The 26837-nt window shown below is 34.6% G+C and overlaps 3 protein-coding genes and 1 long non-coding RNA gene across 7 annotated transcripts; all 4 read left to right on the top strand.

The window, feature by feature from the left end:
* The first annotated feature begins 1531 nt into the window (after positions 1 to 1531).
* LOC125201777 (protein NUCLEAR FUSION DEFECTIVE 4-like) lies at positions 1532 to 4657 on the top strand. The gene is made up of 3 exons (XM_048100026.1): positions 1532 to 2180; positions 2844 to 3775; positions 3880 to 4657. The coding sequence occupies exons 1-3, from the start codon at positions 1845 to 1847 to the stop codon at positions 4379 to 4381; spliced, it is 1770 nt and encodes a 589-aa protein (XP_047955983.1). The 5' UTR covers positions 1532 to 1844; the 3' UTR covers positions 4382 to 4657.
* A 2536-nt stretch (positions 4658 to 7193) lies between these two features.
* On the top strand, positions 7194 to 8437 carry LOC125202195. The gene is made up of 3 exons (XR_007173055.1): positions 7194 to 7345; positions 7492 to 7572; positions 8031 to 8437. It is a non-coding gene; the product is annotated as an uncharacterized LOC125202195 (long non-coding RNA).
* A 2-nt stretch (positions 8438 to 8439) lies between these two features.
* LOC125202185 (disease resistance protein RPM1-like) lies at positions 8440 to 12244 on the top strand. The gene is made up of 2 exons (XM_048100549.1): positions 8440 to 9753; positions 11723 to 12244. Exons 1-2 carry the CDS (start codon positions 8591 to 8593, stop codon positions 11748 to 11750), a joined length of 1191 nt encoding a protein of 396 aa, XP_047956506.1. The 5' UTR covers positions 8440 to 8590; the 3' UTR covers positions 11751 to 12244.
* A 1571-nt stretch (positions 12245 to 13815) lies between these two features.
* Positions 13816 to 18767, top strand: LOC125202167 (probable disease resistance protein At1g58602). Of its 4 annotated transcripts, none has more exons than XM_048100521.1 (4): positions 13816 to 13983; positions 14168 to 14240; positions 15815 to 16601; positions 16899 to 18767. In XM_048100521.1, the coding sequence occupies exons 3-4, from the start codon at positions 15860 to 15862 to the stop codon at positions 18617 to 18619; spliced, it is 2463 nt and encodes an 820-aa protein (XP_047956478.1). In that variant the 5' UTR covers positions 13816 to 13983; positions 14168 to 14240; positions 15815 to 15859; the 3' UTR covers positions 18620 to 18767. The 4 variants fall into 4 exon arrangements, with proteins under 4 accessions (XP_047956478.1, XP_047956480.1, XP_047956477.1 ...); XM_048100523.1 differs by having other exon boundaries at positions 15798 to 16601; XM_048100520.1 differs by having other exon boundaries at positions 14152 to 14240.
* Positions 18768 to 26837: the final 8070 nt, after the last annotated feature.

Here is a 26837-nt window from a genome sequence, read left to right as displayed (position 1 = left end):
AAAACGATACTAATAAATACTCTCTTAGGAAAATGATACTAATAAATACTCTCTTCGTTCCATAGAAATAGACTAATATTTCATTTTTCGTCTGTCCCACACAAATAGTCCATATTCATTAGTAATAATATTTTTTTCCTTCTCTTCTACTTCATTATATATGGGCTCTACTATTCATTACACAATTTCAACTACTTTTTCTCTATTTCTCTTACTTTACCAATTATGCATTAAAACCCGTGACATACCAAATGATCTATTTTTATAGGATGGAGCCACGGAGGGAGTAGTTAAAATGGAAAGAAGGTAAAGTAAGAAATGGAATAATATAGAGGAAAATCTCTTCTAGTATATTATTATATCTCTTACTTTAATTTCTCTTTACTTTAACTATCTATTGTTATTTTTTAAAAAGAAGTGTGAAAAAGAAATGTGTCATCTTTATTAGGACGAAGGTAGTAACTGTTATCAACAATTCAAATGCTGCACGATTAATTTACTTCTAGATGGAACATAAGTATGACTAAAGATATTAAAATTTAAACGTAGAGTATAGGATAATACTCAAAATTAGTAAAGGTAAAGATATTTTGAACAATTCTTTTGTCCGTCTTAAATTATCTTTAGATTGCATATTTATGGAGTGATCAATTTCATGATTAACTATCATGCTACATTTACTTCACTTTGTCCGAAATAGATAGATTACCCACTTTACTTTTTAATTCATTCTATATCACATTTTTATTTGGTAAAAAAATATTTTCATTACTAAGACTAAATCTTAGCCATTAGATTAGAAGATCTAGTGGTTGAAATAATGCCACATGAATTATATTTTTAATTAATAAAATTAATAAATAAAATTAGAGGGTATTAATATCAATTCATTCTCATTAAAATCATCTTAAAACTTTAAATTTACGTAACTCTCTCGATTTAAATTATTTTTCGCAAAAAAATATCAAATTAAAGATAATTTTATAAGGATTCCAACGAGATCTCAATTGCATATGTTCCGACGACGTTCGGATGATGAAATTTGATATTTTTTATTTTAGTTTTCGTAAATGTTGATTACCAGATTTTTATCAACAAATACATCAAAAAATCTCCATAAAACCATGTAAAAATCTCAATAAATATGTGTTGATATTTTCTTGTACTAATGTTGATATTCTTATGTCATATTGTTATATTTGTAATACACTATGTTGATATAAAAAAACATTCACGAAAATTATCATATGATAACATAATGACGATATTACCCCTTTGTTGATATTTTGTCTACTATTTATTGAGATTCGTAAGATTTAATCTCATCCATTCATTTTAAAATTTAGGAGTGGAGATTTAATCTTAATTTTAAAGTAGAGTGCTACAAGCATTAGAATAGGAGTCATCAATATATTTTCAAAAGATATACTTTTACACGCATCAATATTTTTAGCATGCGGTGTTAGCGGTAAACAATTCTGTGAAGATCGTCAGATGATTTTCCCGCATTATTAATTCGGCGGTGGAGCGAGCAATTTTGTATTTTTCAGCTTCTCTATCACATGCTGCAACTCTCTGTATGAATAAATCACACAAACCAAAATAATTTAGTTAGGTTGCAATAAAATAAAATCTTGTGTCAGTTTCAATCTAAACTACAATTACATCCACGACTGTTGCTCGACCCCTTCAACCCAGGCCATCGTCATAAAGGTGGAATACGGAAAGTGTTATTAACCACCTTTATGTTGTCAGCTGCCAACTGTTTGTGAAATTGTCGGAGAGAGAGAAATATCGATAAGAGCTCAAAGCGAAGTTGATTGGGGAGAGGGGAAATCAAGACGATGGGCCGTTTCGGGGAGAAGTTCACATCGTTCTTCAACAATCGATGGCTGGTTTTTGTGGCTGCAATGTGGGTGCAATCGTGCGGGGGGATCGGGTATGTGTTTGGGAGCATATCGCCGGTGATCAAGAGCTCTTTGAGCTATAATCAGAGGCAGGTTGCGAGTTTGGGGGTGGCCAAGGATTTAGGTGACAGCGTTGGGTTTTTGCCTGGGATTTTGTCGGATTTTCTGCCTTTGTGGGGTGTTTTGCTGATCGGGGCGATTCAGAATCTGATTGGATATGGTTGGGTTTGGCTGGTTGTTACGGGGAGAACTCCTGTCTTGCCATTGTGGGCTGTGAGTATACCTTTTCTTGTCAAGATTCTTGCTTTTTGATCCATTGACTTTTATTCTTTTGATAATTTTGATCGAGATCGTGTTTGTGTGTGTGTGTGTTTTGAATTGGTTTGTGCCTCTGTTTTTCAGTTCAAGATCTAGCTTCCTCTTTCCTTAGCTGCTTTCGGATTGATGTTTGTTCCTCATCCGTACAAATAACTTGTGTGTTAGTGAAATCAATCTTGCCTTATTTGGAATCAGTTGTTTTCTAGATGTACTGCTTAAGAACTTGTGATTGTAAGATGAAGTAAATATTGATCTGAAGGTGTTGTGTTTTATGACTGTTAGTCCTGGGGATGAATAATATCCATGAAATGCAATGGTTTTGCTCTGTTAAAAGAGTTTGACTGATGCTATGTGTAATGGAAGAAAAGCTTTTGTGATTCTGGATGATGAGGATCATATTGACCTTCTATTCCTGTTTTAATCATTTGTTAATGGTGATGTAAATGGTTACTCTAACATTCTCGTGACTAATAGTCTAAAGGCATAGCCGATCAGTCTATTTGCTGGTGGTCCTGCTCAATTGGAATTTAGAAAGTCCTGGAAATTTGATATTTGCAGCTATTTACTAAGGACACGGTTCTCTTCTTGTTTTGACCGATTATATCCTTTCATGTGCAGATGTGCATTCTTATCTTTGTGGGAACAAATGGTGAGACCTATTTCAATACAGCAGCACTCGTCTCTTGTGTGCAAAACTTCCCAAAGAGCCGGGGTCCAGTTGTGGGGATACTCAAGGGGTTTGCCGGGCTGAGTGGAGCAATCTTGACTCAGATATATGCATTGTTGCATTCTCCTGACCAAGCTTCTCTGATATTTATGGTTGCAGTTGGTCCAGGGATTGTGGCCATTTCGCTAATGTTCATCATCAGGCCTGTAGGAGGCCACAGGCAAGTAAGATCATCTGACGGGTTCAGTTTCTCAATCATTTACGGTGTATGCCTCATTTTGGCCGCTTATTTGATGGGGGTCATGCTCGTGCAAGATCTAGTCTACGTGAGCGAGACTGTCGTTACAATCTTTACTCTGATTCTATTTGTCCTTCTGTTGTTCCCTATTGTCATCCCTATCTTCTTGAACTTTTTTCGGGACCCAAAATCACCAGCAGAAGAGGCACTTCTCAGCCCAGATAAGCAAGAGTCGAGCAAATCCCAGGATAGTTCTCAAGATATCTTATTCAGTGAAAGTGAACTGGAAGATGAAAAGCCAAAAGAAGCAGATCTTCTTCCTGCTTCGGAGAGGCGAAAGAGAATGGCTCGGCTCCAGTCGAGAATAGCGCAGGCCGCTGCAGAAGGAGCAGTACGAATCAAGAAACGAAGGCCACACCGGGGGGAAGATTTCACTATGATGGAGGCATTGATAAAGGCTGATCTTTGGCTTATCTTTTTCTCTCTTATGTTAGGTTCTGGTTCTGGATTGACTGTGATAGATAACTTGGGCCAAATGAGCGAGTCTCTAGGTTACGACAACACCCATGTTTTTGTCTCTATGATCAGCATCTTTAACTTTCTAGGCCGTATTGGTGGTGGCTACTTCTCTGAGAGAGTTGTCAGGTAACAGTCTCATCGACACCCATCAATCAACGCTTGATAGTGTATCTTTATCATATCTATCATGAATTCCTTCTCACTAAATTGTTTTCCTTTGCTTCCAAAAGCGACTATGCATATCCAAGGCCTGTAGCCATGGCCGTTGCTCAAGTCTTTCTGGCGGTTGGGCATTTTCTCTTCGCTATGGGATGGCCAGGCTCGATGTACGTTGGAACTCTCCTTGTTGGCCTTGGCTACGGAGCACACTGGGCCATCGTACCTGCTGCAGCATCCGAATTGTTTGGTCTGAAGAAGTTTGCGGCTCTATATAATTTCCTTACCATGGCGAATCCTGCAGGTTCTTTGATAATGTCAGGTGTTCTTGCAAGTTCCATATACGACAGAGAAGCGGAGAAACAAGCTCATGGACAAAATTACATACATCGTGGTTTATCATTCTCGTTTCCAAATTTCTTGAGAGCCGAAGAATCGCTGAAATGCAAAGGTACCATTTGCTTCTTCGTGACTTCCTTGACCCTGTCAGGGCTTTGTGTGGTTGCTGTCATCTTGAGCTTGATTCTTGTCCATCGAACAAAGCCAGTATACCGTAACCTCTATGGACGGAGGTAAGGTGAGGAATATTACTGAGCTAATCGGAAAGTTTTTTTTTTTTTTTTTTGCGAGTTATGCCTGTCTACAGTTTGTTGCAATGTTATCATATTTTGGTGGTTTGTAATTCTATCATTTCTTCATCAATCAAAGCTAGCAGCAAAATTTGGTTGGTGGAAAAGCATTGTGGTGTATTCTTTGATTACAGGCTCAAATTATTTGAGTGAGTATATCATATATGTATGATGTTTGTGATTGTATTTGGTAATAACCATCCGATTTAATTCTTGGTGTTTATCAAATATTTAAAAATGAATTCCAATGAGTTGTATATATAGGGTTGAAATAAATTTTTTTTAAATGAAAAATAGCTGACGGCCGACGGACGACGCACAATAGGTGCCGATCGACCGCTGTCCCCCCTTGGCATTGCCCTTCCCTGCGGCACCAGCCGACCGCCGTCTCACGCCTCTCTTCGCCGTCGGGGGCGCCATCCGCACGGTGGCGGGACGGTGCCCCTACTGTGAGTGCTCTAAAGTTCGACATTTCATTCCTCCACTCACAATCACAAATAGCATTAAAAAGATTCGACGATTTTACACTGCATAATTCAATCATACAATACACTAGGGATGTCAATTCAACCCGAAATCCGTGGGATCAGCCCGAATAACCCGATAAATTATAGGGTTAAGGCTATATTTTTGTGACCCGGATATAAAATGGCTATATAGGTAAACCTGAATGGGTCGGTGGGTTAGGCGGGCTGACCCGAACAAGTTACAGGTCAGCCCATCGGGTTGTACTTTCCAATTAATAATATTCTTTCTTCACTCCTCTACTTTTCCCTCTCTCATACTTACTCTCTCTATTTTAACTCTTTAAATATCAATTCCTTAAATCATGTGCCCAAAAGAAACTCCTCGCTTATTTTTGACAAAATTTAAGGGCCGGATGGAGTAATATTTATTTTAGAAATCTTAATGAAGATAAAAGAGTTCAATTGTATGCTATACACTTTTGTTCTCTGCAAATTTATGATTATATTTTTTAGAAAACATTAGTTTTAAAATTATTCTTTTCTAAAGATAATGAGATTATATTTAAAATATTATTTTTAATAAATACATAGTACTTTATTATTATTTTATACTCTCTTTTCTTTTTCGGTTTGTTCTTAACTATTTGCACCATTTATATTTTGATTAAGAATTATCGTATCTAATTAAAATATTAGAGTTAATTAAGTGTTGCCTTATTATACTTAAATTATTAATTTAAGAGTGAATTACATAAATGGTACCTAATCTTTCACTTTTGCACATAAATGGTACCTGATCTTTATTTTATATCGTTTTTTGTACCTCATGACAAAAATAACGCTAGGCACCAAATATGTGATTTTTTTTGTCATGGAGGATATTTTTGGAAATTTCAATTAAATTACCAAATATGTGATTAATTTTTTCTCTTATTTCTTTTTTTCTTCTTTAGTTTCTTCTTCTTTCTTCTTTCTTTTTATTTTCTTCTTTCTTTTTAGTATTTTATCTTCCTTTCTTCTTTCTTTCTCCTTAGTTTATGTCTCCTCTTTTCTCTTTTCTCTTAATTCCTTTTAGTGTATTATACATACATCTAATTATATTCATAATATAAATTAAGAACAAAACACCAAGTTAAATTAATTATTTAAAATAATTTAATCAATTGAATATTTTTATTAAATTATTTTATACATATTTACGGTTGAAACACCTAACTGCAAATATTCAACTCATTATATCATTACAAATACAATTCACAATTTTAAATTTTTATTAAGACTATTGGATTAGTTATTAATTTAATATAAATAATAATAATAATTGTTATTGTTAATACTATATGATTCATAATTTAAATAATTATACTATAATTATTTATTAATTAATACTAGTTTTTAGTATTATAATAATAATATTATTATAATAATTAAATATAATTATAACTATAATTATATTTAAGTATATTTAAATGATATTAAAAAATAAATTAATTTTTAATTTATAATATTAAAATAATGATATTAAACTAATTAATAATAATAGAATAAAGAGTGAGTGAGAATGAAAGAAGATATTATAATATCACTTTTGGTACTAGTTTTGTTTATGCTCAAAATATTCTTCATGGCACAAATAGGAAAATGTATTTATTTTGAGGGTATTTTGGGATGAATATCTTATCAGGTACTAAAAATGTGATTAATAGGTACCAAAAACGATATAAAATAAAGATTAAGTATCATTTATGTGCGGAAGTGAAAGATCAGGTACCATTTATGTAGTTCATTCTTAATTTAATTACACTAATTGCTCAATTCTTAATTTATGATCCAAAAAGAAAAATATTTGAGTAACATGGGAGGTAGAAAGTACAATAATTGAGTTATCATTATTATAATAATAATAATAATAATAATAATAATATTGTTTACACAATAAAGAAGGTTAAGTAATTCAATTATTTTATTATGGGAAGTAGTTGGAAACGAATTGTAAGTTTTAATTAAACATAAAAAACTGGAACAAAGCATTGTTGAATTTTTTTTTAGCACGATTAGTCCAAAATCCAAAGAGTTAAGGGTCAAAAAATCAAAAAACTTATTACTCAGATTGCAGATAAGGACATAGTAAAACTTATTACTGTGGTGTAAACATTATAACTTTAACTTTACAATGAAATCATAATATATTAGTTAAAAATTATTTTTAATAATGCCCATCTTGAATATATTAGTTAAAAATTATTTTCAATAATGCCCATCTTGAAAAGCCAACGGATTTCGAATATTGTGAAAAAACAAAGGGCTATAGAAAGGATCGCACAGATCTGAAAGAGGAACAAACTCACTAAATGAAGGCCAACTTCATCTTATACTGAGTACCCTACCGAGGATTGAATTAATCATTAGACGACCCAAGATAAGCAACAATACTGCGGAAAAAGGTATTACTATTTTTCTGTTAAACAAATTTAATTCATGTTTCTAAGATTAAGTTAATCTTCTGTCAATTTTTTACGAATTTGACTGTAAGTGTGGTATATACAGCTTTATGAATTTGAAGTTTGATTTCCCTTCCAACTTTGTGTAGGCTTCATAGATAAGGGAGGATTGAACCGTAAAGTCAACCAAAACGATCCAAAGATAAAGAAGAAAATTCACAAAATTAAAGGTATTTTTTCCTTCTGCCTTTTGCCGTTCATAACATTTTAATCAGCCCCGAATCATTTCGAAGCGTACATAAATTACGATCTTGATAAATACATGTGGTGAATCGACGACCTGGTTCTTACGAAATACTCCCTCCGTCCCAATAAATATGCGACATTTGGTTTTCGGCACGAAATTTTATGTAGTGAGTTAATGAAGAGAGAGTAAAGTAAAAGAGATGAAAATGAGAGATGAAGTTATTTCTACTTTTGAAAACTGGGACAACCAAAAATGGTAAACATTTCATTTCTAAGTGATTATGATGTTCAGTTCGAAATCAGTTTATATGGCTATATCCAAGATTTCAATTTTAACTGGAATAGTGTTTAAATTCTAAGTGATTATGATGTTCAGTTTAAAATCAGTTTTTGTTACTAATAATATATCGAATTTATATTTGGGTGATTGTTATTTTTTTAGCTACGAGTGCAGTTTGCCAATTAAGCAAGCAGACATATGGCAGAAGCAGTCATTTTATCGTTGATGCAAAAGCTTAACAAATATCAAGAGGAAAGAACAGATGAGGTCGGCCAACATATAATTGGAAAAATGGAAAGGGTAATTAAAGAGATGAGAGAGATTGTGGATATAGTTAGAGATAAGAAATTTGGAGACGGAAGAAGACTCAACTTTGTAGTATCCGATCTGGACCACATGGCCCACGATGCCCTCTACCTCTACAAAAAGGGCAAAGTTTATATGATGAGTTTTATCATAAGTTGGATTGGAGAGATCAAAATGCGGATGCTTAAACTGGGAGCTGATGGGGCGGAGACAGAAAATGTTGATGAAGATCATGTGGTGGTAGGCTTGGACAAACACATTGAAATGGTTTTAAGGAAAATACAACTTTGAGGGAAAATAAGTTGTCACAGATTTGGGATGTAGCAGGAGGACTGGATGCTAGTAAATCGTATATAGTACATGGTTTGCTGGCTGAATCTGTTATTGATGTCAACGGCAAGAGCACACGATATCTCATGAATCCCGTGCTACACAGATTATCCATTAAAAAAGCAGAGGAGGAGATAGGTTTTGAGATCCTTAGAAACAATGGAAATGATCGACTCCTTGGAAATCTGTGTCACCGTGTTATCATTTGTAGCAGAGACAATTTCAGCTACTCAACGAATCAAGATAAATATCTTGTTTCTCTCTTCTTCCATGGAGGTGGTTATTTCAATGCTAGTCCATCTTATTGGAAAGGCTTTGAAAAACTTAAGATACTTGACTTGGAAGATTTTGGATTGAAGATTTTACCTGAAACGATTGGCACATTGACGAAATTAAGATACTTGGGATTGAGAAATAATTACATAAAAGAGCTCCCAAAATCGCTTGGGTGCTTGGAAAAGCTTGAAGTTCTTGACATAGCTCAAAACTTTATGGTAGAAGTACCAGATATTATATGGGAAATGGGTAGCCTTCTTCATCTCTATATGGCTGATGTCATTTGCTGGAAGCCTCTCAAGATAGATGTGCTACCACATCTGAGGACCTTAACCTCGGTCTCGGTTGATAATCTGATATATGAGCTCTCGGGCTTGAGAGTGTTGGTTTTCCTAAAGAAATTGGGTGTACAAGAATTGGATGGAAATACCCATGTAAGCAAGCTCTTTGTGTCATTGTCCAACTTGAAATATCTTGACCACTTAATCTTAAGAGGATACCGTTTTAGAAGCATGCCTTGTTTGGATGATCTTGGTACTCTACAACGTGTCAGTACAATCAAATTGGATGGACGTCTTGATAGATTGCCAAATAGTTTCCCTTCCAAGCTAATGTCCCTGACGTTGGCTAATAGCTGTCTTGATGAAGATCCCATGCCACTACTTGGGAAGCTACATAATTTAGAGTACCTCAAATTGCGGAATGCATACACAGGTCAACAAATGGGGATCTCTAAAAATGATTTTCCATATATTCAAGTTTTGTGCATTGAAGAGTTATGGAACCTGAGGCATCTACAAATTAAAAAAGGTGCACTACGTGATCTGGAGAAATTAGAAATCCGTGATTGTCCATATCTAGACACCATCCCCAAAGAGGTTCGAGCAATGCGTGATCTGGATGACTTAAAGATGGTGACAACCAAAACTATTTCAAAAAACATCAGGAGTTCACACTCAATCTCCAAAATAAGGTTTGTGAATATCAATCCATAGGCACAGCTATTGATAATAGGCTCTATTCTTCTTGTCTCTCATATAACATGTGTAAATATATAGAATTTTACAGTTACAAATGGTGTTTATCTTAAATTGCATTATCATCTTAAATTGCATTATGATCATTGTGTTGTTAAGGGCAATTATTCATACCACCAACTTTTAGTGGATGGTAGTTGTTTTGGTAGTGTCCTCGTGGCGTCGGTGCTGCTCATCAATTGTGGTGAGGCGATCAAGGAGGAAATCCGGCATCTTGAATAAGTTCACTAGAGGGATTGTGTCTGCTCTTGTAGGTCTAGTGAGCCAGTGGGGTGGATGGTAAAGTCATTGTTGGTTAATATAGTTGCTTCCACTTTTCATGTCATGACCTACTTTAATAGTATTCAAGACACCATTTTTCATCTGTAGGCGCAGTCGGGAAGTCCAGTCTGGCTAACAAACTGCTGCATCTGATAGGAGTTTATGCAGTAATGCTAATTAATTAGTATACAGAAGATTAATAGGAAATATCTATGTAGAATAAAGAATCATGTGTAAATATTTTATTAAAATTAACTTGAAATAAGCTCAAAGGGCATAAACTCATGATTGTTGAATACAAGCAACAACCCCTTAAGCTGGCTTACAAACTGCTGCAGCTTCAGCTGCTTCAGTAGCAGAGGCAAGAACCAGTTGAGGTTGAGCCACAATGCCTTCTCTAATTTCTTTTCTAGCTCTTCTTCGCTCACGTTGTAATCTGAACGATTCCCTCTTTCGTGCTCTGTAACTGTTGGGGTTCTCGGGTTGCACTTCTCGGGGGTAGACACTAATCTGTTTATTGCATTAAGTTTGAGTGGAATTAGGCATTGCCCCCCACATTGATGGAATTGAAGGAAGTTGCAAGTTTGTGAAGATGAATGGCTTACCTTTTTTTTTCTCTGGCCCAAACTTCTCAAACTTCACTAGTCCATTGATCAAGGCAAAAATAGTGTGATCCCTACCGAGCCCAACGTTGTTGCCGGGATGAAACTGCACAAAATGTGGGGAAAGTAGTATGAGCTACAAGAACAGGGTGATTCAACAAAGATGGAACGCACACATTCACATTGTGCTTTTCTAAGATAACCAAGTGTAGCTGCGAGGTTGTGATAAGGGTTTATGTCAGCATAAGCTAAGTCCATTAAACACTAGAAATCTCAAGCAATCAGCACAAACAGAGTTTTAATATTAAAATCCATAAATAAGGTTTGAATTCTCAAGCAATCAGTACAATTTTAAATTTCACATTTCCTCCTCCAAACACATATAAAAACCATAAATAAGGTTTGACATTTCCAATTGTATGTAGCATTGAAAAGGTTCAATCTCTCACCCTTCAACTGCATATATACTAAGAAAAATTGACATTTCCAATTGCATATATTACTAATAAGGTTCAATCTCCAATTGCATATATTTTGGTTCTTGGGCTTTTTTGGATAGGAAGGTGTTGAACTTGAATGATGCCATCTGAGCTAATATGGAACGATTTGTGCCTCTGTTTTTGAGTTCAAGATCTTGCTTCCTCATCCCGTACAAATAACCTGTTGCTTTGTGGATTAATGAAAATATGAAATCAATCAGTTGTTTTCAAGATGTACTGCTTAAGAACTTGTGATAGTAAGGTGGAGTGAATATTGATCTGAAGGTGTTGTGTTGATGACTGTAAGTCCAGGGTATTAATTCACATCCATGAAATGCTATGGTTTTTCTCTGTAAAAATAGTTTTATTGATGCTATGTATAATGGAAGAAGAGTGTTTGTTAACTGGAAGATGAAAAGCCATAAGAAGCAGATCTTCTTCCTGCTTCGGAGAGTCAAAAGAGAATGGTTCGTCTCCAGTCGAGAATAGTGCAAGCCACTGCAGAAGGAGCAGTAAGATTTCAAAGGCTGATCTTTGGCTTATCTTTTTCTCTCTTATGTTAGGTTCTGGTTCCGGATTGACTGTGATTGATAACTTGGGCCAAATGAGCGATTCTCTAGGTTATGACAACACCCATGTTTTTGTCTCTATGATCAGCATCTTTAACTTTCTAGGCCGTATTGGTGGTGGCTACATCTCTTGACATCCTTGACCCTGTCGAAGCTTTGTGTGGTTGCTGTCATCTTGAGCTTGATTCTTGTCCATCGAACAAAGCCTGTATACCGTAACCTCTATGGTAGTTCTCAGAGGTAAGGTGAACTAGTCGGAAGGTTTTTTTTTTGCGAGTTGGCAGTATGTCTGTGTGCAGTTTGTTGCAATGTTATCTCATTTTGGTTGTTTGTATCATTTCTTCCTTAAGCAAAGCTAGCAGCAAAATTTGGGTGGTGGAAACTGGAAAAGCATTAATTATGGTGAATTCTTTGATTACAGGCTCACGTTATTTGAGTGAGTATAAGTACGATGTTTGTGATTGATTGTATTTGGTAATAATGTCCTCGTTTTCTTTGGCAAGATTTTAATGACCAGAGATTGATTGTTGACTGAGATTGTTCTTGCTTTTGTGTGGGTGGTTAATAGGTCCCTCTCATACTAGATTAACTACAAAACTAATAGGAAGAGGTAAATAAAATATTCTATACTTCGCATACTTATAAGTTTAAAGTTCGTGATATTATTTGCCAAGTTCAAAGTTCGTAGAATAAATCTAACTTTTTGAAATTTCCATGATACTAGGTGCCAATATCTTTACTTATAAAAGTACTTGATGGTTTAATTCAGTGTACTAAGCACCCAAGGGTAAAGTTTGATTCTTCATACTTCCGTAACATTATAGTACCAATTGATTAGAAATACACGCAGTCGAGTTGTTAAATAACTCATACTCCTACTTACCATTTACTCCATTTTGCATAGTGAAGATTATAGTTTCATTTCAAATGTCAAGGCTGGCTTAACAAAAATATTATGTTATGAAACTATATCGCATAGCTGTTTTATTCTATTTGGATCACATTTTAGACTAAAATGTTGTGGTATTGATTTGATTAAATGAATGGTGATGCAAACTAAAATATATCATATGTTGATCATCATGCAAGTTTCATCCAAAAATTTAACCAACCCTCCATTCTTTCTAGATATACAAGGAAAACTGATCAAAGCCCAAATTTTAAATTAACTTGAATTAAGCTCAAAGGGAAAAAAGGGATATCTCTATGACTGTTGAATACAAGCGACAAACAGGATGCACCAAAAGAAGACACAAGAGAGAAGAGAGATACACCACAAAGTGCAAAATTCGTCCATGAAGGAGGAGAGGAAGAAAAAACATACTTGAGTGTAAAACACAAATCTATCAGCATAGTCCGCAATCAAGTCATTGTCAAACCTTCTTCGATCGGGCTAAAATTTTGTGAGTTCCTATACACATTGATCTAAGTTTTGGATGGTCAGATTGTGAGATATTTATTGAGGATTGTTTAAATCTATTTATCTCTTTTGTTTACCAAGACACCCTATTCTCGATGTCTTGTTGGTGATAGTTATATTCGCTAGTGTTGGTTGTAAGGAAGAAATTGAATCCTATCATCTTTGTTACAGTGGAAGTTGTTCGGAGTTGGTCCGTGATTTTTTCCAATATTGGACTTTTCTATATAAATCTTAGTGTCATTTTTGTTGCATTTGAATATCCTCTACTTGATTGGTCCAAGTTTGGTGCAATGGGGGAGGCTAATAAATCTTAGCTCTTAGGTTTAATTATTGTTAGTATTTTTGTTTCCGCTGCATATAATATGTATGACTAATAAATAATAATGTTTATCTTTCACCCTAATATTAACAGCATATAGCAATCTAAATTTGGACATTTCAGCCTCCATTCACAATCACAAATAGAAGTAATAAGATTGGACGATTCTGCACTTCATCATTCAATCAAACAATACACCTAACAAATTTCGACATCACATCCTCCAATTCTACTATTCAATAACGGAATGACAAATTGCAGATAAGGACATACTACTTTATCTTTAGCTTTAGCTTTAGCTTTAACTTTAACTTTACAATGAATCATGACTGTATATTAGTAAGTGGAGTACAAAATTATTATGAATACTGCCCATCTTGAAAAGCAAACAGATTTAGAAATATTATGAAAAAACAGAGGGCTAACAAACTCATTAAATCAAGGCCAACTTCATCATCATTTTTGGCGCCGAGGATTGAACCAGAGATAAGCAAAGCAGCAATACTGCGAAAAAAGGTACTACTACTACTACTACTACTATTTTCCCTTTGAATAAATTTAATTCGTATTCCTATCAAGTTATTATCAGAAACTTGATTTTCAAAATCCATTGATCCTAGGATTAAGATAATCTTCTGTCATTTTTTCATATTTTCTTCTTTTTGAATTTGACTGTGTATATAGCTTTATGAATTTGCAGTTTGAATCCCTTCCAACTTTGTGTTAAGGGAGGATTGAACTGGAAAGTCAACCAAAAAGATCCAAAACTAAAGGTATTTTTTCTTGCATAACATTTTAATAAGCCCCGAATCATTTTGATGCCCAAATAAATTACGATCTTGATGTTTATTTCGCAATATATGGTTACTTCCAAGATTTTAATTTTAACTTTAATTTAATAATCGATTATTGGAGTGGACATATTTAAATGTTATTTTTTGTCATAAATGTTTATTTTGACTGATTATTTTTCACAAATATATTTTCTTATGGCTGATTCTTTGTCCCTCTCACTAGGTTAAAATAATTATTTCCTTTGTTCAATATTAGTTGATGCATTTTTTTCGGCACAAAGATTAAGAAATAAGATATTTATTATGTTAAAATGACTTATATTAAAGTTTGAGAGAACAAAGTATTAGTAGGAAATAAAAAAATGAGTTAATTATTACTCCTACTATATAGTATTAAAATGGAAATGACTCAATTATGGTTAAACGTTCAAAATTGAAAAAACATTCAACTATCATAGGATGGAGGGAGTATCTAATAAAATTGTATTTTTATTTTAGTATCTTCAATTTATTGGTGGAATAAAGATGAATGATTTGTACAGTTTTACTTTCAAATTTAATCGAGTGTACATTTGTTATTTCTACAGGAGCACTGAAACCTACATATAAAGCTTCCATTTTGTTAATGCATTACTCCCTCCGTTCCATAATAGTGGAAGCAATTCTTTTGTCATACGATTTAAAAAAATTGTGTTAAATTAGTTAAGTAAATGAAGAATAAAGAAGTAAACTAAAAAGGTTGACAGGTGAAGAGAGAAAAAGTAATATAGAGTAAAATAAGTGAGAGTATAAAGTAAGTTAAAAAAATGTGTTGACTTTTATCAAATAAGGGAAATAACTCCACTACTATGATAGGTACCAAAATAGCAAACTGACTCCACTACTATGGAACGTAAAGGAAGGAGTATATTTTTTTCAATATAATTATGGATGATACATAAATTAAAGATTTTTTAAAAAATTTAGTTATGGTCATCTTTTAACTTTTTTTATATACATGAGATTTATACCACTTTTAGTTTTCATTATAACAACTTTTTTCTGAGAAATTACAACTTCCACAATGCACATCCGATGACCTATTTGTTTAGAAGGAGATCATTTATCAATTTAATTAATTTGGTCTTGCTGTCTAAATTATTGTGTTTTAAATGAAAGAATAGTGAAGAGCAGGATGCAAAGTGATTAGATACATGCATGGTTTTTTAGGAAATTTATAACCATATAAATTGTTATATGGTTTTACTAGATACAAAAACTATATTGAAAGAATATGTGTATCATGATATAAACGCCAACTTTGTCAATCACAATTATTAGCATATTATGTATGGCAGTTTATAGTCTTGTTCAACTTTTCTTTGAGTTTGAAAGATATCACAGTCATCAGATCAAATCACACACGCCTACAAGAAAATTTCAAGACTGTAGTTTCATCTCCATAGATTTGAATCGTTTTTAAATTCACGTAAATTATGATTTTCAATACAAAATCAGTTTTTCTGTAATATAATAATTTATGGAATTTATACTTAGGTCATTGTTATTTTTAGGTAGGGGTGCAGCTTGTCTATTTCTCCTAGTAAGCAAGTGGAAACATGGCGGAGGCAGTCATTCTATCGATGATAGAAAAGCTGGAAAATTGTCCAGTAAATAGGGATAATATAATACATATTTCTGGACCTATCAAATGGATAATTAGTGAATTGAGACATATTGTGGATTTAGTGAGGAATAAGAAATTTGGAGAGGGACGAAGACTCAGCTTTTTGGTATCTGATCTAGTCCACATGGCTCACGATGCTCTCGACCTTCACAAGAAGGGAAAAACTTCTGAATTGTATTTCATTGCAAGATGGATTGGAGAGATCAAAATGCGAATGAGTAAACTGGGGGTTGATGGGGCGGAGACAGAATCCAACTCCGAAGATCATGCGGTGCTAGGCTTGGACAAACACATAGAAATGGTGCTCCGCACAATAATTGTTTATACCAAAGAATATCGTCCATTGGTTCTTATCAAAGGCATGGCTGGCATTGGAAAGACGACTCTTGCTAGAGAGATATACAACCATGCAGACGTCATTGAGCGATTCGAGTATCGTGCTTGGGTATGTGTTTCTAATGTCACAACTCTTAAAGATTTAATTATCAAACTACTACAACATGCCGTAGTAGATGTGGATGGTGACAATCTTCATACACTGGAGGAAATGGACAACCAAAGCCTCCTATCTATGCTTCACCGGCACATGAGAGGACAGCCATATTTAATAGTTCTCGACGACTTGCCCAAACAAATATACTTCAGACCTATCTGGAAAGCTCTTAAAAAAGAAGGTATGTATGTTAATGCTTATTATGGTGATGTGTCTTATACTGTTATTAGTACGTTATTAATCTAGTATAGCAACATAGATTTCAACATAATAGTGAATATTGTGCTATTCGAAATTAAGCAAATTGCCAAACAAACACTCCTCACTAGTATGAATTTTGTCAAATTTATAATAAATTACAAGCACTAATAGTGTTCAACGGATATTTATTTCTTTATAATTTTATGTGCTTGCATCATGTAACAATTAATATATCCCTTCTGATTTATTTTTTCTTTTATGTTTGTTCTCATGTAAGTATCCGATGGAAGTAAATTGGTGGTCACAAGTCACATGATGCATGGATTTCTAAAAAACAAACTCCACGATGTTTATAAGATGGAACCTTTGGATTCTATTATGAGCTGGCAATTGTTTTATAAAACAATAAACAGTGGGAATAAATTGAGGAATGAGCAGAAATTCCCAAAAGAGTTAGAGTACCAAGGAAAACTAATGTTGAGAAAGTGTGGCGGTCTGCCATTAGCTATTAAAGAAGTGGCAAATCAGCTAGCTCAAAAGAAAGCCTCTACTGGAAGTGAATGGGAACAACTTCTTGAGTGTGTTGATTTTGGTTCAACATTGGAGTTATTGGAACCGTATTATAAAAAATTGGACACCAGATTGCTGCTATGTTTCATGTATATGGCCTTGTATAAGGAAAATACAACTTTGAGGGCAAATAAGTTGACACAGATTTGGTATGCAGCAGGAGAAATGGCGCGTAGTCATTCATACATTGAGGGTTTAATTGATGAATCTGTTATTGATGAAATCAACGACAAGAGCACACGGTATCGCATGAATCCAGTGCTACACAGACTATCCATTAAAAAAGCAGAGAAGGGAATTGGCTTTGAGATCCTTGGAAGTAATCGACTCAATGGAAATCCACGCCATCGTGTGATCATTTGTAGCAGAGACAATTTCAGCTACTCAATGAATCAAAACAATTACTATCTTGTTTCTCTCTTCTTTCATGGAGGTGGTTATTTCAATGCTAGTCCAACCTATTGGAAAGGCTTTGAAAAACTTAAGATACTTGACTTTGAAGATTTTGGGTTGAAGATTGTACCTGAAACGATCGGCATATTGACGAAATTAAGTTACTTGGGATTGAGAAATAATTACATAAAGGAGCTCCCAAAATCAGTGGGGTGCTTGAAGAATCTTGAGGTTCTTGACATAGCTCAAAACTTTATGGTGCATGTACCAGATATTATATGGGAAATGGGTAGCCTTGTCCACCTCTACATGTCTGATGTCATTTGCAAGAAGCCTTTTAAGATAGATGTGCTACAACGGCTGGAGACGCTAACCTCGGTCTCAGTTGATAATCTGTTATATGAGCTCTCAGGCTTTAAAATGTTGACTTATCTTGCGAAATTAGGTGTACAAGATTTGGATGGAAACACACATGTAAGCAAGCTCTTTGTGTTGTTGTCCAACTTTAAATTTCTTGAGCACCTAATCTTAAGAGGATACCGTTTTAAGAGCATGTCTTGTTTGGTTGAGCTTGGTACTCTAAAATATGTCAAAACACTCAAATTGGATGGACGCCTTGATAGGTTGCCGAATAGTTTCCCTTGCCAGATGGCTTCCTTGACGTTGGCTAATAGTTGTCTTGATGAAGATCCCATGCCACTTCTAGGGAAGCTATCTCAATTAAGGAACCTCATATTACGGAATGCCTTCACAGGTCAACGAATGGGGATCTTTAAAGGCGATTTTCCCATACTTCAAGTCTTGTGCATGGAAGAGTTACGGCATCTGAGGAATCTACAAATTGAAAAAGGTGCACTGGATTATGTTCACAAATTAGAAATCCACAATTGTCCATATCTGGACACCCTCCCTGAAGAGGTTCGGTCAATGCATCGTCTGGAGGAGTTAAAGATGGAGACAACCAAAACCATTTCAACAAACATCAAGAATTCACACTCAATCTCCGAAATAAGGTTTGTGAATATCAATCCATAAGCACGGTTATTGGTAATAGGTTTGTGAATAAGTATTTATAATTTTACAGTTGTAAATGTTGTTTATCTTAAATTGGATTATGGTCATTGAGTTGTTAATGGCATTTTTCATACCAACCAACTTTTGGTGGATGGTAGTTGTTCTGGTAGTTTTCTGTCGCCATCACTTAGCCTAGTGGACAATCAACCTCCTTGTATTCCTTCCTGAGAGGTGGTGCACTGGTGCTCATCAATCGCGGCAAGGCGAACAAGGAGGGAATCCGACATCTTGAACAAGATCACTAGAGGGATTGTGTCTACTCTAGCATCATTTTGTAGGTGATGCTAGTGAGACTTATAGTAAAAATACCAAAAGATTAATAGGTATAATCAATGTAGAATAAAGAATTATGTGTAAATAGTTTGTAAAATTTAACTTTAAATAAGCTCAAAGGGAATAAAGGGATATCTAATTGGGCCAAACTCATGATTTTTGAATACAAGCAACAAACCTCTAAGCTGGCTAACAAACTACTGCATCTTCAGCAGCTTCAGCAACAAAGGCAAGAACCAGTTGAGGTTGAGCCACAATACCTTCTCATTTCTTTTCTAGCTCTTCTTCGCTCACGTTGTAATCTCAACGATTCCCTCTTTCGTGCTCTGTAACTGTAAAGGTTCTCGGGTTGCACTTCTCGGGGGTAGACACTAATCTTTTATTGTAATAAGTTTGAATGAAATTAGGCATCACCCTCACATTGATGAAATCTCAAGCAATCAGCACAAACAGAGTTTTATTATTGAGACAACCTAGGTCCTCAGCTTCTCGCTCCACTTCTTCAACCACCGCATCAAACACCTCATCGAACAATTGATGATAATCGTCATTATCCATTTTTTTGAAAGTGGAATAGAGAAATATTCAGAAAACTCAAAGTTCCAATTTAGATCTAATAATAAAAGTTCAGGGTGTGCATAAATATTGAAATTTGTGTATTTACAGTAAAATGTCCCAATTAGAAATTAACTTATACTTACATTCAGTGGCGGAGCCACGCGGGAGCCTGGGGCCTTTGGACCCCTCAGCCATTTTACCTTTGGCAATATATATATATATATATATATATATATATATATATATATATATATATATATATATATATATATGGGAGTGCTCAAATCCATAACCCAATTTATATCAAATATCCATATTGATCTCATCCCTTTATTTTATCAATCTAACGGCCAAGAAACATGCTTCTTTTATTAATAATATTATTATTTTAATTCAGAAAAGGGTAGATTTGGTATGAGAAATTTAGTTAGTTTTCTTCCATAATTTACGTTATTTATGTTTCCTAAATTCAAGGCTATCATGATTTGATTTCCTTAATTAATTATCTTAATCTAAACCACATCTTTCTACAATAATATTGTTATTGCATTTATCATTGAAAGCGTAGAAAATTTTATTTTTTGAGATATACTACTTACTTTTTTTAATTTAGCAATCCAAACATCAAAGCTGGAACGACTTACATTATTGATAATGTAGGTTTACATTATTTTAGATAACACACTGTAATACATGATGAATACGTTATAATGTAACTTAATCTGTTAAATAATGTAACATCTTCTACAAATAATGTCAACACAGAAAATAATATATACATTACATTTGCAATACTAAACAGAGTACAAAATCATGCTACACTGTTCATGTTCTTCTAAAATAGAGTACATCATCCCTATTTCGACGACCTCCGTCCTCTACATCCTCTACATCCATCTCCTCAAAGTAATCATCAAACTCATCATCATAAATTACTCTTGTCCTCTTCGACCCTGTTCAAAAGTTAATAATATTATCGCATACTCAACAATGTACGTTATATATGTGTTAAAATAAAGACATGCTGAAAATGAATAATGTATCTGCACACCAACATGAAGACTTATGACGTTTACATTATTGTCGTAGAGAGCATACATTACTACATAATGAATCTGTTTTAATGTATCAAACTGAGGTAAATAATGTAAATTATAGACTAAATAATGTACACAACAATTCACAATAATATAGTACAAACATGACGACTAATGTATGCTGAATAAGCAATAATGTATACAACAATCTTGAATAATGTAACAACAACTACTAATAAACAACTACAAATAATGAAGATCAATAATGTACATAACCCTGCACAGTAATGAAATACGAACAAGAGAAATGAAGTATGCTTACCGGCAACAAACGTATCATTACCATAAAAATTGATTCTTTTCACGAAAATTCCAGGAATCGTCACGTTAATGTAAACATTAAATTGGACAATTCTAATCGGATATTTGAGTAACTAATGTATATCGGAGATGATTGAGAGAATTCCATATCTAAATTACCTTAACTGATCGAAAATGGAGCCTTCAACTTAAAGTTTCTAGCCTACGACACTCGGCGTAGTTTTGAACAAATTCACGTTTACGCCACAATTCTGGTCGCCAACTGTTGATATAAGCTTCGTTTGAGGTCTTCGTCTTCAGTGGGTAAGGAATCGCCACAAACTAGGATTGAATATAGAGAGCAAAAGTGAGAAACTAGGTTTTCGTCGATTTGGGGTAAATGGAAGAGAGAAATCGAGAGAGACAGCGTATATTTCGCTCCTTACGTTTTAAAACTGAATTCTGAATAAGATGTACCAATTATACCCCCATAATGTAACCAGTACTCTTAAATAATGTAGCTCGGGTATGATATATACTTTACATCTAATCCGTCCATCAAGTTAATCCTAAGGCTGGAAATACATTTGAACTTAACACTAAAGGGTCACTGACCCTAATGCTATATATATATATATATATAGCACCCTAAGTGTCCTATTTCCTTCTTAATCTCAGCCCTTGGATCCTTGAATTGGATGGTTGTGATCAATGCATTATTAGTCTATAATGTTGCATTATTAGCCGCTGTGCATTATTAGAATGAAAATGTGCATTATTAAATGACACGTGGCATTAATCTAATCGTCAGATGACAAAATCGTGGGGCTAGGATTAAGAAGGAAAAAGGACAAAAGATATGAAAAGTATTTGAATACATCCCTATATATATATATAGGGATGTGTTAAGATGACAACACTTATTATAATGACACCATACCATCATTCTCAGCCTTTAGATCTGGAAAGCGAGCGATCATTAAGCTGCCATGTGGCAGCATATTTTATTTAATTTTAATCATGAAAAATTGCCCAGGGGTAAATTTGTAACTCTCATTCCCAAATCAATTACACGACAACAACAATCATATTATTTCTCATTCTAGATTCACCCAATCGGATTCCAGATTTCATCCAATTCTGGTGAAATTTTACGCGATTCAATTGCGCATCTCATCTCCAATTTCACTCAACCCATTCCATACGAAGCTGCTTAATCCATTCCATACGAATTTGCTCAATCTCTCATCTCCAATTTCACTCAACCCATTCCATACGAAGCTGCTTAATCCATTCCATACGAATCTGCTGCATCCATTCCAATTTCACTCAATTTTTGATTTACATAATCTCGTTCATCTGATATGGCCGACGACTCCATTCTCAATTTTACCTGTATTTTTTTGCATAGTTTTGGAGCGTAATGCTAATTGAAATCCATGATTTCGTGAATTCTATTCTGCAAGTCGTGATCTGTAATTGAACTCTGTGAATTTACTAAGTAATTGAACGCTCCGATTTGTAGCAGTTTACTTTGTATTTCCCCTTTTGATTTCTGTGAATTTCTTCTTGCTTCTTCCTTTTTTGCTGATGATTTCAAAAATTTTATTGTTACTTTCGCTGCTGGTTTCAGTTTTAGTTCACAATTTTTTTTGCAGTGTTATTCATTGAATATTGCTGTATTACCATGACGATATTGCAGTTTACATATTATTTTAATAATTTTTATTCTTGATGTAGTTTAATGAAACAATTGCAGACCACACTATTTGCTTCAATCTATTACGTTGATTTTAAAACTTAGTTATGTTGACTCTGATAGTGTTTAGAGATTGAGTTTTCATCGAATTTATGATGTATTCTGATCTGTGATACTATGATTTTACACAATTTTCTGAATATGATCTTCTGTATATATACTATGATGCAGGTTTATGTAGTAAATATTGCAGGTTTATGTATTAAATATTGCAGATCACTTAATTGTTATTTGCATTGAATTGTATTTGAATTAATTCAAATTCTGTTTTATCATGTGTGATCCAGCGTGCCTCGACGATATTCAACCAAAAGTTCAGCAAGGGATTCTGCAAGCCATTTTGTGTCCATGAGAGAGAAAGCCATAAAGTTGAACAGCGAATCATTACATCGGTGTAAACAATGTGGAGAATTGGGTCACCATCTGTGGGGGACAAATTTACATCACGAATTTCGTATGTAATTGGGTGCATTGTTTTGGAGTGTATTGTTAATTGAAATCCATGGATTTCGTGATTTTCATTATGCAAGTCGAGATATGTAATTGAACTCCATGAATTTTGATCTGTAATTGAACTTATGAATTTAATATTCTCCGATTTGTAGCAATTTACTACGTATTTTCCATTCGTCCTAATTCGTTTTTTATTCAGTTCTTATGTTTTTACCAGATTGCTGCAATATGTGGTACATATTGCAGGCCACCATATGATTAATTGCATTTAATTGCAGTTTATATATGATCTGCCTAATGTTATGTTTTTCATTTTATCCGGTTGCAGTTTATATTTTGATGTACATAGCGTGGAACCAAATCTAAAAAAGTGGTCGTTACTTGAAAATAATTGAACACCGAGTTCGTGTCAAAGTCCTTGAACATTTTATTCGATCTTAACAGATTGTAGTTTTATTCTGCAAATATTGTAGTGTCACAAAGTAGTTTTTGCAGTTTACATTACTTTATTTTACTTCTTCCTAATGTAGTTTATTCAAAGGATTGCAGATTCTTTCTCACAATATTGATTATTATAGCTTTGTGGTATACAATCTTCCTTGATTTACTTATCGACTTGCACACCACCATACAAATTGTTTGAGATTTCATACTGTTGTGTTGAGATTTGTATTCACTGTAACTGAATATTGCATTGCAATGTTACACGTATTGCAGTGCAAAACTTAATGTATTCCATACCACCTTCCATCTTAGGCATACAAACATATTACAATTATCGGTAATCTAACAACAATGCAACAATGAACATTCAGATTATGTGACCAAAAATGTCTACACCACAATAAAGTCATCAAATTTTTAAGTACGAGTATTTACCAAATCATAATATTAGTCAATTCATTTACACCAAAAACTGTTAGAGTTTGTATACTAGAAATCACGTTTCGAGTGATTGAATACTGTAAAACTCTTATTTTATTTTCCAAGGAATAAAACAGATTATTTTTGTCATAATGTTGTTACGTTTTACATGTAATGGATGTTCATGCATGTTTAAATGTATAAGTTAACTTAACAAAGTCTAAGTCTTTGTTTTAGTAGACCGATTGTGGGCGGCGTCCACTTTAAGGTAACACGGTCAGTTCTAAACAAAGAAAAAGATGAATTTCACAACCTAGTTGGAATTAAACTATCCATCGAGAAAGGTTGCAATGTCAGTCCGCATATTTCTAAGCTTTATTGAAATAAGATGACATTGGTGTGGTGTGGTATAGCACTGAACGGATCTAACAGCAAGACTTGTCCTTAGGCTATCTACTGAAAGGCGAGGTCTTGATAAATATTTGTTTCTTAATCAATGTAGGTTAGCATTGAGTATACGATATTGATTATGCATTACTTTGACTTATCAAAAGGTGCGGGTTTTTCGTAACCCAATGATCCTGATATATTTGGTAGTGGTGATCAATATCTAGCGGTGCTATGATTGCTATTATATTGAATCGTGCGCGAGGTGAGTCTCGTTTGCTAATGTCCTCAAGAGGAGCGCGAAACAAGGTTTTATTATTCGGAACCTAGCTAGTTGGAGTTTGATTACTCTATGAATAATAAATAAGCGTTTCATGCCAAGTCCACTCTTGGAATTAATAAGAAGTTAATTAATTAAGTCCATAGCAGACATTAATTAATTATTGGAAATTTTTATCTTAAGCGCTGGAAATGAAAGTTAAACGGAAACCCGAATTACTTATAATTTCGGATTTGGATGAAGAGAGTTCAATATTACTTCTGTAGTGGCTGCTCGTAATATTCCAATTATAACTTATATTAAATTGTGGGTTCAATTTAATTAGTAAAAAGTAAATTGGATGAGCCCATATCCAAAACCTTCCATAGATCTCTGTCTGGGCCCAAAAGGAACTTAATATAAATAGGAGAATAAAGGAGACAGAATTATCACAATTTTTATACTTAAAATTTTCGAAAATTTCGTCCCCTAGCTGAAGAGGAGTTCGAATTTTACTCCTATTCCCAAAAGGATTTCTCCTGTCTTCTTTATTTAAGTCCTAGTATTCTGGTGAGATCAGCCCACACTGATATCGGAGTACAGTTCGGGAACTAGAGAGAAGATTTGTGGTCTAGTATTCAAAGCGTCACGTGGAGAAGCTGCTAGCCATCTTCAATTCTTTGGAGAATTAATTAGGTATTTTTCTACTCCGTAGAAAAGCATGTTTTAGGTTTCAATATTCTTAAAGCATGATTAATTCAAGTTATGAGCATGATACATGTGAGAATTAAGCGAATAGATTTTGTCTAAATAATCTGCTAAATAGATCTGATTTTTATGTGATTTATTTGTGCGATTAATAATTGTTAAATTATGTTAATCCATCGCAAACACCGCTTCCGCTGCCAGTTCCAACAATTGGTATCAGAGCCAGTCTTTGGCTCTGATTATTTGTATTTAAATTTCGCGAAATTCATGTGTGCATGTCTTAATTGATTACGAAGCATGTTCTTGTATCTTTATTATTTATTTTATGCATGATGATCTCAAGAACATTCGAATCATAGAACTTGAATTATTCGACCATACGAGATGAGCAATCCGTCGGCGCTCGCGCCGGGACGGATCGCCCTACGCGTGATCGAGAAAGGGGTGTCGCTCGAGTGGGAGTCGAGGGTCGACGGACATGCGGCGACGCGCTGATGAGCAAGGGCTCGTGCGCGCCGCCAGGCAAGGCCGCAAACCCTAGGCGGCATCCGTTGCAAATCGAGAACGGCGACGAACGAGTGGGAGTCGAGGGGCAGCGATCACGCGGCGACGCGCTGACGAGCATGGGCTCGTGCGCGCGCCGGTCGAGCCCTAGCCGGAGCCTGCTGCGTCGCGTGGAGGAGATGAGACGCGGTGGCTCGTTCGAGAGCTGCCGAGGCGCCAAGACTCCACCGGAAACCCTAACCAACCCTAAACCTAACCCTAGTCTCCCGCCACTAGCGGCGCACGACCGAGAGCAGCCGCTCCATAGGCGGCTGCTGCTGGTTCGCGCGAAGCCGCCGGAGTAGTGGGAGTTCGCCGGAAAGGCACGGCTCCGGCCGCGGTTCTGGATTGACGTCGACGGTGGGAGAAGCTCGGCGGATTTCCGCCGGGAGGAAGGGAGGAGGAAGCAACACGCTTCGGCGCAGCCTGCCGGCGGCGGTGGGGCGGCGAACACGCTCGCTCCGGGGCGTCTTCAAATCTTCGTCGTGTTGATTCATGCAAACCTCGAATCACAAGATATTGACGAAAGATTATATTAATGATTATTTAATTCCTAAGTTAAAAGATATCATTAAAAATAATATTATTTAATGAAATAAAATATTTTGGGAAGATTTTCCCTAGATTTTAGGAATATTTTGATTATTTTCTATATCTATGAATATTTTATATCCCAGATGATATAGATAAGAATAATTTAATAGTTTCTTAATTATAATATATATCTAGAATATCTAAATAGGATAGATATATAAAATCACATTAAATAATATAAAATTATTTTCTTCCTAATCTTGAACTTGGAAATTATATGAATTTAATTTTTCATGTCTAATTAAAATTATAAATAATGTGCTTTATTTTAGATATATCTTATGAATAAGAATTAAATTCTAGATTAATAAATTGCTAAACTAAGATACTAAAGATAATAAAAGATTTAATTATCCAGTCAATTAAATACCAATAGAATTTAATTAGTCTTAATCTGCCTTAAGGCTAAAGGATAATTAATGAAAAACCATAACCCAAAATATC

The sequence above is a fragment of the Salvia hispanica genome, chromosome 1 (assembly GCF_023119035.1).
Source record: "Salvia hispanica cultivar TCC Black 2014 chromosome 1, UniMelb_Shisp_WGS_1.0, whole genome shotgun sequence".
NCBI classification, from domain to species: Eukaryota; Viridiplantae; Streptophyta; class Magnoliopsida; order Lamiales; family Lamiaceae; genus Salvia; species Salvia hispanica.
The sequence above is the reverse complement of the archived record's forward strand: the minus strand, read 5'-3'. Positions and strand labels throughout refer to the sequence as shown.

Excerpts from the sequence above, each read along its gene's own strand:
- LOC125201777 (XM_048100026.1), top strand. The coding sequence starts at position 1,845 with ATGGGCCGTTTCGGGGAGAAGTTCACATCGTTCTTCAACAATCGATGG. Across the intron at positions 2,181-2,843 it reads CTGTCTTGCCATTGTGGGCT|ATGTGCATTCTTATCTTTGT; the intron begins GTGAGTATACCT and ends TTTCATGTGCAG. Across the intron at positions 3,776-3,879 it reads TTCTCTGAGAGAGTTGTCAG|CGACTATGCATATCCAAGGC; the intron begins GTAACAGTCTCA and ends TGCTTCCAAAAG.
- LOC125202167 (XM_048100521.1), top strand. The coding sequence starts at position 15,860 with ATGGCGGAGGCAGTCATTCTATCGATGATAGAAAAGCTGGAAAATTGT. Across the intron at positions 16,602-16,898 it reads GAAAGCTCTTAAAAAAGAAG|TATCCGATGGAAGTAAATTG; the intron begins GTATGTATGTTA and ends TTCTCATGTAAG.
- LOC125202185 (XM_048100549.1), top strand. The coding sequence starts at position 8,591 with ATGAATCCCGTGCTACACAGATTATCCATTAAAAAAGCAGAGGAGGAG. Across the intron at positions 9,754-11,722 it reads CACTCAATCTCCAAAATAAG|GTTCTGGTTCCGGATTGACT; the intron begins GTTTGTGAATAT and ends CTCTTATGTTAG.